Genomic DNA, 15495 nt, shown 5'->3' on the forward strand with positions numbered 1-15495 from the left:
GGTTTACCATATTTCTGTTTACGTTTTTCCGTGATCTAGGTTTTGGTCTTTATGTAATTTTGTTGCACCACTACAGTTGAGATGTAATGTTCTAATTCTAATGGGGAACAACTGCGAAGAGAGGGGTCAAGAATTTATAAATGACAATAGCAAACTACCTGCAGTGGGGTGTGACACTGACAGTGTGCAGCTGCACATGTTGCCTACTATTACAGCTGAAGTTGTGTTCCACGCTGATGAAATTCTGAATTTCATTAATTAACTGTACTCATTATACAAACTTAACCAGTTTTGCTGCCCTAACCAATTGCCTTTTTGGCAAAGTGTTCTACAAAGCAGCATAAGAATTCATCTGTCTTTTCTACAGTAAATTATAACAATATATATGGTGAGTAGCAATTTTCCTTTTCATAATATTGTTACATTCCATTCTGGATTTTCTACAGTAAATTATCTTTTTTCTAACCCAATTTCAGTGGCAGTCACTCTGGTCATCATCATCATCATCATCTCTTCTTTTAGAATCAGTACAGGTTCTCCAAGTACTGATTATGCTACATTCCTTTCTAGCTGCTGTACCGTCCTCACTGCCCACTGCACTAGATCCTATAATACACTGTTGTATATTACTTACCATATGATACGGTGGGTTTTGAAATACATCTATGGCATTATGCTGATCCTGAGCTTGCAAATTAAGCGAAATTAGCTACAGTCACAAATTACAAAACGTTAGCTTAGGATAAATGTAATATTATTTAATTAGTTTTCTCTCACAGTTGCAAACATAGTCCTTAGTGATGACTAGTTTTGAATGAATTCATTCATTTTTGGGCCATTGGCTGCATCTTTATCATATGATTGTCAAATAATTCCAATGTTGTATATAAAAGTTTTGTCCTGTTCTTACGGTGTACATTTGAACTCCCTGTCAAAAGTACAACTGATTTCCATATACCAGATCAACTTAACGTTTGCACCTGGTGTATGAAAGTTAACTGTTATAGTGGTGCGGTATTAATGTTGTTTTAAGGTGGCCTTTTCGGTTTGCACTCATTTCTGTTTTGACACTTTTTATTTTTATTTGTTTTCTATATGCGTCATTGTCATCCACTATTGAGTTATAAGCTATTACATATTTAAATGACAGACTTATTATCAAGTTTAATTTACTGCCACTGATTGCAGGTTTTGGGCCCAAGTGCATAAGTTTTCGTTACTGGCATACTGTTGGTGGGACATGGGGGAACAGTCGGTGCATGAGTGCTTAAGTTGTCTGGATGGGACAAGTGGACAGCGTGGAAATTCAAAATTGAAGTGATATTCAGAGGAAAATGCTTTGTAGATGTTGTCAGTGGTGTAGCTATTAAGCCTCCAATGAGAAAGAAGGTGAGGCAAAGACATGGCTGGAAAAGGACTCAGAGGTGCAGGAACTTACTGTGACGTGGATGAAGGTAATGCAACTCACTCACCTACTCTCGTGTAAAATGTCAGCTGACGTGGGGGCTAAACTAAAAACTATGCGTGAGAGTGAGTCCGTGGCAAGCATTCAACTACTTCTGTAATACAATGTAAAAATAAAGTGAGAGAGAAATGAGAAGCTGCGAGTATTGTAAGGAAAGCGGTCATCTGATGTGAGATTGCAGATTGTTGAAGTACAAGGAAGGCAAAAAGGCTCATGTTGTAAGTCAGTGAGTTGACCCAGATGATGGTTTGTGGATACAGGTGTTAGTGAGCACATGTGGAATAGGAGAGAATTGTTTAAGAATAAGAAACTGGACTGTGTGTGAAGCTCATTGCAGGTTGCTGTGGTTGATGGGAAACTTCTTGATGTGATTAGTGTGGTACTACAGAACTGTATGCACAGAGTGGGGTTTAGTTTATCAAAACATTCCCTTGTAGAGTGCTTTATGTGTCCAAACTGAAATTCAATCTGCTTTCAGGAGGAACTGAGTTGGACAAAGGTATATGTTTAGTATCATACAAGGAACAGTGTGAATTCATGAACAGTAAAAGTGAAGTTCATGCATTATCCAAATGTGTGAATAAAATGTGTTGTATGTTTTTTCCTTAAACGGAACACAATAAGTACTGTCAATGGTTATTTTGACATGCACAGATAAAATGCACTCTAACAAATGCATTATTAACAAACTAGAGACTTCTCACTGCTCAATGTTGATATTGCATGTGAGTTAAGAAATTTGGTCTGTTAAATTTGCCTAAACGTGTTGAAAGCTTGAGTGTGTGGCAGTTGCATAAAAAATTGTGCCATCAGAGCATTACGCATGTGAGAGAGTTATTTTTATGTAAAGGAGTGGCTTCATTGCTGACTTTGTCGCCTGTGAAGAGTATCTGGCAGGTAAACATCATCACTTGCCTTTCCCCATCAGTCCATCAGGAGCTAATGCCTGCCTTGAACTGGTTCATGCAAATGTCTGTGGATCGATGTAGACGCATTGACTTGGAGGAGTGACATATTTTTTGCTTTCGAAGGATGACTACTCAGGTTATTGCAAAGTTTTCTTTATGAAACAAAAGGATGTGTGTGTGTGTGTGTGTGTGTGTGTGTGTGTGTGTGTGTGTGTGTGTTTTATACTCTAACTCAGCAAAGGATAACTGTGAAAACTAGCAAGTTTTCTTTCTTTTGTGTATGCCTGTCGCCAGCTCAGCACTTCTGCTTTTTAGTGAGTGATCTTCTTTGATCCAAAAGTATTTACATTGTACGGGAACTTTCCTATAACGAAAATAGCAATAAAACATACATTGACAGTCTGCTGGTCGTTTCAACTTCTCAGAGTGAAATATACGATAAAGTTGTTAATAAGTGATAACTTCAAAATAAAGGTAACTTTAGAATGAAGGATTTAGGACTGAGTGGGTACTCTTTGAAATGAATATTGTTCAAAATTAAATGGCAGGAACTATTACTATTTGTCAAAGTTCCTGTCTTGAAAAAGTAGTAGAAGTTTTTGGTGTGCTTGAACGTAAATCTGTCTCGACTCCTATAGAGGAAAATTTTGAGCACATTGTGTTTAAACAAGAAAAATCTGAAAATGGAGACAGTCAGAAAAGATGTAGAAAATTAGGGTCGTTGCCGTATGCCATGATAGGTTCCAGACTTGATATTTGTGTAGCATTAAGTATTCTAAGCAGGTACCTATTAATGTGAGTCTGGATTTGTGGAATGCTTTGAAAGCATGTTTGATCAGTAATTTGTATTATAGTCTTTCTGGCAGAAAAAGAGCTGTTGTACTTTATGAAGATAATATGCCAGTAATAAGCCTTTGCAAGAGCCCATGGTTCCATCACAGACTTAAGCATACAAATGTCAAAATTTTGTTTGTTAGGAAGTAACTTTGTGCTCAGAAAGTTGTGTTAAAGCACATTAGCACAGATGAGCACGTTCAATTAACATTGAGGGAGGGGGGTGGGGGGAGGTGTTGTGGTACAGTGTTAATGTTGTTTTAAGGTGGCTTCTTTTAGTTTGTTAACTTCCATTCTAGGATACTTTTTGTTTTTATTTAGTCTCTGTGCGTCTCCCTGTTGTCTGCCATTGAGTTGTAAGCTATAACATGTTTAAATAAACTCTATACAAGCAGATTTATTATTGGGCTTTCTTTACTGACCCTGATTACAAGTTGTGACAAGGGCAGACAACATGTGTACTGTAAGAAGAGAACAAATTTTGCCATATTTTACAGGCTGTAATATACACCTTAATTTTTAAGCAATTAAAAAAAATACATTTTTACCATTTTTATTATTAGATTGTAAAACCAGTCTAAAAATACTTAGTTTATAAAACCAAACTGACCTTTAAAATCCCTGAAAATCGTCATTTCTACTGTCTTCTTCCTCTTCATCATCGTCGTCATTGTCTTCATGTATAAGGTGGTCTTCTGTTCCTTCGAGAGTGTTACTTATGCTGCACTTCTTGAAAGATTTAACAATAATGTCTTCTCTCACTCTAGACAACGACTGTTTCATCCACTGACACACTTGTTTGATTGCAGGCTGTTTTAAAGCTCCCTTCGATGTGAATTCATGTTGGGTTTCAGCCATCATCCATTTGTTCCATTCCTCTCTCGTAAACACTTCAAATGGTTTATCTAAAGAGACATCAAGACGTTGCAGTCCACTGACACACTTGTTTGATTGTTGGTCATTTTAAAGATCCTTTCGATGTGAATTCATGTTGGGTTTCAGCTATCATCCATTTGTTCCATTCCTCTCTTGTAAACACTTCAAATGGTTTATTTATTGAGACATCAAGAGGTTACAGTTGTGAAGTAAGTCCTCTGGGAACAACAGTAATCTCTGTGTTTCCCAGTCTTAATTTCATTTCCATAGAATTTTTCAAATGATTACTAAACTGATCTTGCACAAGAAGAGAACTCTTCCTCAATAAAGCACCGTTCCTTCCCTCCCACACTCTGTTAATCCATAATTTCATACCACCCTTGCCCATCTAACCCTTATCATGTATGTGAACAACAACACCTGGTGGTATTTCAGGAGGTTTTGGCATTGTTTTGTACTTGAAAATGATCATTGAATTAAGCACAACATAAAAGGTCAACAGTGTAGTGCATTTTTTCATGTCCACTTGTTTTTATAGTTACAATTTTAGCACGTTTCATGGCAACACTTATGTTACTCGGCACATCAGATGTCCGAGGAGTTTTGTCAGTATTCTCTATTTGGCTTAGTTCCACACTTTTTACCTTCAATGTTGAATAATAAAGTGATGGAGAGAGAATATTTTCTCTTATACTATTGTGGCATTTTCTGAGATATTTTGGTTTTGGTTCACATGCTAAGTCTATGATGCTTCATAAATCTGTAGCACCAACCAACTCCACCCTTAAAGTCTGTTAAGTTCCACTGTAGCACCAGCTTATGAGCACATCTTTGAATCATTTTTGTATTAATTCCAATGCCATTTTGGAGGTGTCCTTCAATCCATTTCTACATCTACATCTACATCCATACTCCGCAAGCCACCTGACGGTGTGTGGCGGAGGGTACCTTGAGTACCTCTATCGGTTCTCCCTTCTGTTCCAGTCTCGTATTGTTCGTGGAAAGAAGGATTGTCGGTATGCCTCTGTGTGGGCTCTAATCTCTCTGATTTTATCCTCATGGTCTCTTCGCGAGATATACGTAGGAGGGAGCAATATACTGCTTGACTCTTCGGTGAAGGTATGTTCTCGAAACTTTGACAAAAGCCCGTACCGAGCTACTGAGCATCTCTTCTGCAGAGTCTTCCACTGGAGTTCATCTATCATCTCCGTAACGCTTTCGCGATTACTAAATGATCCTGTAACGAAGCGCGCTGCTCTCTGTTGGATCTTCTCTATCTCTTCTATCAACCCTATCTGGTACGAATCCCACACTGCTGAGCAGTATTCAAGCAGTGGGCGAACAAGCGTACTGTAATCTACTTCCTTTGTTTTCGGATTGCATTTCCTTAGGATTCTTCCAATGAATCTCAGTCTGGCATCTGCCCTACCGACGATCAACATTATATGATCATTCCATTTTAAATCACTCCTAATGCGTACTCCCTGATAATTTATGGTATTAACTGCTTCCAGTTGCTGACGTGCTATTTTGTAGCTAAATGATAAAGGATCTATCTTTCTGTGTATTCGCAGCACATTACACTTGTCTACATTGAGATTCAATTGCCATTCACTGCACCATGTGTCAATTCGCTGCAGATCCTCCTTCATTTCAGTACAATTTTCCATTGTTACAACCTCTCGATACACCACAGCATCATCTGCAAAAAGCCTCAGTGAACTTCCGATGTCATCCACCAGGTCATTTATGTATATTGTGAATAGCAACGGTCCTATGACACTCCCCTGCGGCACACCTGAAATCACTCTTACTTTGGAAGACTTCTCTCCATTGAGAATGACATGCTGCGTCCTGTTATCTAGGAACTCCTCAATCCAATCACACAATTGGTCTGATAGTCCATATGCTCTTACTTTGTTCATTAAACTACTGTGGGGAACTGTATCGAACGCCTTGCGGAAGTCAAGAAACACGGCATCTACATGTGAACCCGTGTCTATGGCCCTCTGAGTCTCGTGGACGAATAGCACGAGCTGGGTTTCACATGACCGTCTTTTTCGAAACCCATGGTGATTCCTACAGAGTAGATTTCTAGTCTCCAGAAAAGTCATTATACTCGAACACAATACGTGTTCCAAAATTCTACAACTGCTCGACGTTAGAGATATAGGTCTATAGTTCTGCACATCTGTTCGACGTCCCTTCTTGAAAACGGGGATGACCTGTGCCCTTTTCCAATCCTTTGGAACGCTACGCTCTTCTAGAGACCTACGGTACACCGCTGCAATAATACATCATCTTCCAGTTTTGCCATTTGCATTCAGTCCTCTATTTGCACACTTCCTCTTTCTCATTTTTTTCAGTTCTTCTTTTCCAGCCCACGAATCACGAATGGTTTTTTCTGTTAGTGGAGAGCCGAAATGCAGATCAGCTGCTCTGTTTCCGTGATCTTATTCATATGCTATTACTTTCAATTTATAGCCACCATAATGTGAATACCTTGTATCTTTTTCTGTTACAAAACTAGCTATTAACAAAATTATTGTACTGTTACCAGTAACACAAATGACTTTCAATTCAAGTTCACTAACACCGTAGATTGCAGTGACGCATTGTCAGCTAGACAGTGTTCTGGGTTTGTGATGTTGGAGTGGGAGGGACACAGTATAAGCAAGCTTGTGAATCTCACCAACTCATGTTCATTGCATCGGTGCACTGCTGCTGCCAGTTGAATCAAGAGGTAGATTTCCCATTACACTGGAAATATTTTACAATCACATGATAAAGACACGGACAGGTATTCGAAAATGAGTAGATTTCTTGACAGTAGCCACCATTGAAGTATATGTATGCAACTGTGATATGAAACTAAATAATTATTATAACAACACAATCTTGGAATTACACATATCCAATTACATATGTAATAGTGTATGTCAATGGTTTGTTTTATGTAAATTCCATCTTGTGTGATTTTTGTAATTACGATGTTTATAATGTCTGTTTGAAATTACAGTAGGGAGCAAATCACGTTTTCACATCCCATATTTAATCAGGGAAATTTATGTAAAACTTGGGAAGCTTCACATGCTATTAGAGTGAGAAGATGGGATGATATGCGGTAGTAATAGGCAGTGTAGCACATGATGCAACAACCAGCACTGCCTCATCTGTTTGTAGTATGGAACATTTTGAATTGATCATCATGTTATTTTTTGGTATAGTCACAATTCTTACCCGTTTAGTGATGATTACGGGTTGTTGTTGTTGTTGTTGTTGTTGTTGTCTTCAGTCCTAAGACTGGTTTGATGCAGCTCTCCATGCTAATCTATCCTGTACAAGCTCCTTCATCTCCCAGTACCTACTGCAACCTACATCCTTCTGAATCTGCTTAGTGTATTCATCTGTTGGTCTCCCTCTACGATTTTTACCCTCCACACTGCCCTCCAATGCTAAACTGGTGATCCCTTGATGTCTCAGGACATGTCCTACCAACCGATCCCTTCTTCTGGTCAAGTTGTGCCACAAACTCCTCTTCTCCCCAATCCTATTCAATACCTCCTCATTAGTTACGTGATCTACCCACCTAATCTTCAACATTCTTCTGTAGCACCACATTTCGAAAGTTTCTATTCTCTTCTTGTCCAAACTATTTATTGTCCATGTTTCACTTCCATACATGACTACACTCCATACAAATACTTTCAGAAACGACTTCCTGACACTTAAATCTATACTCGATGTTAACAAATTTCTCTTCTTCAGAAACGCTTTCCTTGTCATTGCCAGTCTACATTTTATATCCTCTCTACTTCGACCATCATCAGTTATTTTGCTCCCCAAATAGCAAAACTCCTTTACTGCTTTAAGTGTCTCATTTCCTAATCTAATTCCCTCAGCATCACCCGACTTAATTCGTCTACATTCCATTATCCTCATTTTGCTTTTGTTGATGTTCATCTTATATCCTCCTTTCAAGACACTATCCATTCCGTTCAGCTGCTCTTCCAGGTTCTTTGCTGTCTCTGACAGAATTACAATGTCATCGGCGAACCTCAAAGTTTTTATTTCTTCTCCATGGATTTTAATACCTACTCTAAATTTTTCTTTTGTTTCCTTTGCTGCTTGCTCAATATACAGATTGAATAACATCGGGGAGAGGCTACAACCTTGTCTCACTCCCTTCCCAACCACTGCTTCCCTTTCATGCCCCTTGACTCTTATAACTGCCATCTGGTTTCTGTACAAATTGTAAATAGCCTTTCGCTCCCTGTATTTGACCCCTGCCACCTTTAGAATTTGAAAGAGAGTACTCCAGTCAACATGGTCAAAAGCTTTCTCTAAGTCTACAAATGCTAGAAACATAGGTTTGCCTTTCCTTAATCTTTCTTCTAAGATAAGTCGTAAGGTCAGTATTGCCTCCCGTGTTCCAGTATTTCTACGGAATCCAAACTGATCTTCCCCGAGGTCAGCTTCTACTAGTTTTTCCATTCGTCTGTAAAGAATTCGTGTTAGTATTTTGCAGCTGTGGCTTATTAAACTGATTGTTCGGTAATTTTCACATCTGTCAACACCTGCTTTCTTTGGGATTGGAATTATTATATTCTTCTTGAAGTCTGAGGGTATTTCGCCTGTTTCATACATCTTGCTCACCAGATGGTAGAGTTTTGTCAGGACTGGCTCTCCCAAGGCCGTCAGTAGTTCTAACGGAATGTTGTCTACTCCCGGGGCCTTGTTTCGACTCAGGGCTTTCAGTGCTCTGTCAAACTCTTCACACAGTATCTTATCTCCCATTTCATCTTCATCTACATCCTCTTCCATTTCCATAATATCGTCCTCAAGTACATCGCCCTTGTATAGACCCTCTATATACTCCTTCCACCTTTCTGCTTTCCCCTCTTTGCTTAGAACTGGGTTTCCATCTGAGCTCTTGATATTCATGCAAGTGGCTCTCTTTTCTCCAAAGGTCTCTTTAATTTTCCTGTAGGCTGTATCTATCTTACCCCTAGTGAGATACGCCTCCACATCCTTACATTTGTCCTCTAGCCATGCCCGCTTAGCCATTTTGCACTTCCTGTAGATCTCATTTTTGAGACATTTGTATTCCTTTTTGCCTGCTTTGTTTGCTGCCTTTTTATATTTTCTCCTTTCATCAATTAAATTCAATATTTCTTCTGTTACCCAAGGATATCTACTAGCCCTCGACTTTTTACCTACTTGATCCTCTGCTGCCTTCACTACATCATCCCTCAGAGCTACCCAATCGTCTTCTACTGTATTTCTTTCCCTCATTCCTGTCAATTGTTCCCTTATGCTCTCCCTGAAACTCTGTACAACCTCTGGTTTAGTCAGTTTCTCCAGGTCCCATCTCCTTAAATTCCCACCTTTTTGCAATTTCTTCAGTTTTAATCTACAGTTCATAACCAATAGATTGTGTTCAGAGTCCACATCTGCCCCTGGAAATGCCCTACAATTTAAAATCTGGTTCCTAAATCTCTGTCTTACCATTATATAATCTATCTGATACCTTTTAGTATCTCCAGGATTCTTCCATGTATACAACTTTCTTTTATGATTCTTGAACCAAGTGTTATCTATGATTTAGTTATGCTCTGTGCAAAATTCTAAAAGACGGCTTCCTTTTTCATTTCTTAGCCCCAATCCGTATTCACCTACTATGTTTCCTTCTCTCCCTTTTCCTACTGTCGAATTCCAGTCACCCATGACTATTAAATTTTCGTCTCCCTTTCACTACCTGAATAATTTCTTTTATTTCATCATACATTTCTTCAAATTCTTTGTCATCTGCAGAGCAATTAAACCTACTCCTGCATTACCCCTATTTGATTTTGTATTTATAACCCTGTATTCACCTGACCAGAAGTCTTGTTCTTCCTACGGGTAGCATAAAACAAATGCTCAAGAGTTACATTAACAAGCACATAATTTTACTTGGGAGATTTAGAAGCAGAAACAGTGGCCCAATGTGGCAGTCACCGCAGCGTTACCAATTGGCTGATTGGGCAATGGCTGGAGTGTGTGGCATGGAACAGAGACAGAGAAAACACTGGTGCTGCCGCAAAATATTCTCTACTTCTCACAGGGCAGACTGTGTCATGGACCTGACCTGTTAATTGCACAGCACAACATTACTTGCTGTAGAGATTGGCAACTATTTCTTAATTTAAACAAGCAATATAATGAATGTGACCAGGTAGATAGGATCTATTTCGTTTGACTGCACTGTATGCAATAAACAGTTATGCAGCACCAATAATGAACTGTTTATTTTATAGGTGTTACTGTTGACACCATCTTAAGATGGAATGATCACATACATAAAGATGTTGAGAAAGTGAATGCAAAAGTAACAGCTTTTGGAAGAATTCTTAGAAAACACAATTCATGCCTATGTATAGAGCTCATTTTGGAGTATTGCTCCTCTGTGTTGTATCATTTTGAAACTGAATTAACAGAAGAGAGAGGGAAAGTTTAGAAAAGAGGTGCACAATTCATGACCATTTTGGTTAGTCAGAGGGGTTACAGGTATAATTAACTGAATAAATGCCATTGTGAGATGCCATAAGAAACCTTCTGTGAGATTCATTCTTATCACATACTGACAGTACTGGGCATATAGAGAAATTTGAACTCATGGAGATTTTTATAAGGTGCAGAGATCCTCATTCTTCAGGAACACCATGTGCAAGTGGAAATATAGGAGAAACTAATTATTATGTTACAGTGTATGCTGTGTACCCTCCATTGTAAATTCACTTCTGGAGTGCAAATATAGATATGCAGTAGCTCATGGCTCAGAAAAACTAATTCTAGTCTCAACAATCTTCTGTTGGTTACTCTGGCACCTATGTGGGTTAAATTTCAGGTGGTTTTATCTTTCTGCAGGAGAAAGCTGCAAAGGAAATGTGTATGTAACCAAGAAAGTGCCCTCCTCATTGGCTTGTAAGTAAGAAACCAGTATCAAATGTGGGTGCTAAAAAGCTCAGTCTGAAAAAAATTCGGAATCTTGATGAATATCAATGACCTGTATCAATAAGGTCATTATTCTAAATGAAGAAGGTGCTTGTTCATCCACCATGTGTGCCCATTATATAAGTGTTGTTTTAAAATTTGTAAAAAATGGATTTCAGTAGCCGTAATTATTTTGAAAGCTTTGTAATTCCAAAAGAGTCTTGTGGGGCATACCACAGAAAAAGATAAGTGAATGAATATAGGTTATGGTGATATTATCATCTTCTGTGGTGTTACTTCATCACTTTACAGAGTTTGTCAGAAGATGCCTGTTATTTGTATAGTCTTATACTTGTTCTTTCCTACACTCTGTCGTGCAAGTTCTTGCATTGAGGATTATTTTGTTGAATGGTTCATTCATCATAAGATTCAAATTATAATAGTCTTTGCACAAAATAGACTTTTTGCAACCATAGTGCTGTTGATACACATCTGGATTTCATACTGCACAAAAACCTCATGAGCTGCTGTGATCTTCCTCCACCATTTTTTAATTGTGATATGTTTGACCCCCATATTATTCCACATGTGAAAACCTACTTAGAAAGTTTCTAGAACCAACTTTAAGTGATGAGCCTAGGAACATATTACAACCACCTGCGTATCACACCCCTTGGGATTGCTAAGGCGAGGGTAGACTAATCACAGTGCACACAGAGGCGTTAAATCAGTCATTCTTCCTGCACTCCCAACTTGAATAGACTGAAGAAAAGCTCTGATAACTGGTACAATGGGACATACGCTCTGCCATGCTCTTGACAGTGGTTTGCAAAGTATGGATGTAAATGTATTGAAACTTATTTATTGTTTTGCAACATGGTAATCTAATGTATGAGCTTAAGCTTGTGAACATAACCAGTTGGCTAAGGATTACATGGGGAATTATACAAAGTGTTTCAAAAAGAATGATCTGATTTCAAAACACTGTATTTATTGATAAAAACACACTACAAACCTTGAATGAATAGCAAAATACTGACCAAATCTTGAAGTTTTAGCTATGCTATTATAAATGCTCTGTATGTCCACCAGCAGCAGTAAGTAAAGCATCTAGATGATAGCTGAATTCGGTATAAACTTAACACAGTGCATCTGATTTTGCAAAAGTTATGGTGGCTGTTATTCTGTTCTTCACTCTTTCAATGTTACAAGGTAAAGGGGAGATGAACACACTTTGCCTCACATATCGCCACAAGAAAAAATCGCACGGGTCAAATCTGGCGATATTGGAGGCCAAGAATACAGGGCAGTGCCTCGGGCTTCCATGCGCCCTGTGGAATGTTGATCTATCTTCAAATGTGCAGAATTGTTTTTTTCCCCCCCCCCCCACAACTTCAGGAGGACTCCAATTACTTCATTTTTCAACAGGATGGAACTGTACCATACTAGCACAATAATGTATCTCAGTTACTCAGTGACAGTATGCTTTGACACAGCTTAAGGCACATTGGACCCTGAGACAATGCCCTGCTTTTGTGGCCTCCAAAATCATCGGAGATGACTCCATCCGATTTTTTCTTGTGGGGTTATGTGAAGGAAAGTATGTTCATATCCCCTTTACCTGGTGACATAGAAGAAGTGAAGAACAGTATAACAGCTGCCGTAACTTCTGTAAAAGCACATACATTGTGTAAAGTTTATGATAAATTTAGCTATCATCTAGATGCTTTTCATGCAGCTGCTGGTGGATACACAGCAGAGCAATTTACCACATGTTTGTAGTATGTTTTTATCAATAAATATGGAGTTTTGAAATTGGGTAATTCTTTTTGAAATACCCTGTATATTACTTTTTATACGATTTCATGGTGATAGATTAGCTTTTTTCTGGCCTCATATTATATACATGTAATGTTATCTGCACATATTTTTGTTTCAAATCTTAAATGAATATTATTATATTGTAGAAAAGCTGTTAACAAAGGTTTGGAAGAGTATCCACAAAGGACCTGTCTCTTGCCTTGCATTGGACGATGCCGGAGGTATCTTAGCTAGTGGTGGGTCAGATGCTAGTGTTCGTCTATGGGATGTTCCTCATCACACATGCTCAGATACTCTCAGAGGTGGACAAGGTGTTGTAAGGTAATCTTTTCTATATGTGACTTGTCCACCCCCAGTTTCTAGTAATAATATTGTGATTATTAGTGAGTAAGTTTATCTGAAACCAAAGAACATGGTTGAAAAGTGTTAATTTGTTTTGTATGTTATTACTGATTAGTGGTTAGAGTGCTTTAAAGTAAACACTTTCAGCTCTAGTAAAACCAACACACACATTGTGCAGCTGAAGCAAATTTCACCAGTGAGTATACGTCACATTAAACTCAAGTGAAATGTGTGTGACAGAAAATAAATTCTATTACTCACTTCCACTTAGATATTACCCCAAATTACCAGTATGGCTCCCTAAGCTATGGCATTTATAATTAATTTTCTCAATATTTGATACCTTTAATAATTTTGTGGTCTAGCTAGGTAGCAGCTTTTCAGTTGGTTTCAGTACGTCCACCTTTATAAGGCAGAAGGCGTTTTGGTTCAAAATTTCTTTCAGTTGGTTGTCCTCTGCTGACAAAATATTTCTCTCCAATGTCTGTAAGCTGAGAAATCACATTTTTAATGCCTGCAGCTTTGAAGGAGGCTCACATAATTATTAGGAACATGGAAAGTTCCTTCTCATCTGGCACTGATAATGAAATAATAAACCCCTTGTGCAATATAATCCCCCTGCTCCATGAATACTGGCATTTTGCCTCAGCCACTTGTAACCTGCTTGATAGTTCCATTACACAAGAAAGTGACAAGAATGAGATCAACAAATATTGAGACATATCCTCCTCCCAACTGTCTCCAAAATAACAGAAAAAAAGTATACTTAAGGTATTATGATCTTTCATGAAAGTGACTCCCTGCTAACGGCGCAGCTGTTTGAATTTCGAAAAAATAAATCCATCAGTGAGGCCCTCTTTTCATTTACTAACCAGATAGCACATGCATTTAATGATAAATCTTGCTTCTGGATTTTTTACTGATATTACAGAGGCATTTGATTTAGGCAGTAGAGTTATTGGACAGGTCACTGAGACTAAATTCCTTGAGCCAAGTGTAGATACAACATTACAGTGACATGTCCACTCCAAAGAAATACATGGCTGTGCAAAATGAGTATTCTCTGCTATGCTTTGGGAGTTCTCAGTCAAATGTGGTACCTGACTAGCATTAGAACTGTGTACTTCGCCCTGATTAACTCAGTCATTTTGTATAGCAGTTCTTTTGGAGGTTGCTGAAATAAACTTATGCTGCATTGTTTACCTCCAACATGCCAGTGTAGAAGTTGTCACAGAATCAGCTACACAAAAAATCCACGCAATTCACATGTCTATTTGCATGTGAAAGCTGACTTCAGAATTTGTCTTTTTGTGAGACCATGTGTGCCAGATTCGTGTGCCAATTTGAAATTCTAAATTCACATATTTTGCTGTTCATATCACTTCTGCATAATTTTTCACTGATTGTATCAATACTCATTGAGATGCGTAATTTTGAACATTTATGAGTGCCCGATAAACTACTTCGGTTATTGTCAGTTGTAGGCTTGACTTACATGTGGTCTTTAAAATTTTTTGAGAACAATAAGCCAATCCTCATGCAGCATGATGATTCTCTAATTTCATTGTGTAATTACATGAGAAATAAGTTATTTTTGAAAATTTTTAGACACTTAAGAAACTATACTTTTGAAAATTTTCCTATGTTTCCTGTACATGTGCTTTGGATAACTTATTTAGTAGCAAATAAGCATTAGTGATTCACAGATACTGCCAAACAATAGATCACCCTAAGTTTCAGTGTATATCAATGCAAATAAACATACATTTTTGATAATTTTCGAAAATGATCATTGTCCTGTGTGTAATCTAATTTGGTGCTTGTAGCTTTGTTACTGTATGTATTGTCTTACATTTAGTTTTTTCTTCAAGAGGAGTGTAAATTACCTACATTTATTGTAAATTAACAGTATTTTTGATTTTGTTAATGACTGTAATTAATCTCAAAATGTTTTAGAAAACTAATAATTTTTACCATAGGTTTTTCTGTTGCCTAATGGAAATCTCATTTTGTGTATTTGCTTCAGTTCTTATAGGGAATTAATTATTTCATAGCTCAACAGATTGAAAGATAGTCAGCAGGCTTAGTTTAAAGATATTGTTCTCGATCTTGTAATACATTACACCAGGCACAATGCAGCTCCACTGTGAATGCTGTTCTCAAACAAGTGATGGGTTGATTGATATTCATAAGCAGATGGAAATCACTCTTGACTACTGTCAGCTGATTGGCAACCACTGTTAATCAGTGTGCTGGAAGAACTGCTGAGGGTCA

General features: G+C 38.0%; 1 protein-coding gene across 1 annotated transcript in view; it reads left to right on the forward strand.

Annotated features, from left to right (window-relative positions):
* LOC126161911 (transducin beta-like protein 3) overlaps positions 1–15495 on the forward strand; it is a 155487-nt gene that overhangs the window by 21001 nt on the left and 118991 nt on the right. The window contains exon 4 of the mRNA XM_049918072.1: positions 13026–13200. Coding sequence (XP_049774029.1) covers positions 13026–13200 — 175 coding nt within the window. The remainder of the gene's footprint in view (positions 1–13025; positions 13201–15495) is intronic.

The sequence above is a fragment of the Schistocerca cancellata genome, chromosome 2, assembly GCF_023864275.1.
Source record: "Schistocerca cancellata isolate TAMUIC-IGC-003103 chromosome 2, iqSchCanc2.1, whole genome shotgun sequence".
Lineage (NCBI taxonomy): Eukaryota > Metazoa > Arthropoda > Insecta > Orthoptera > Acrididae > Schistocerca > Schistocerca cancellata.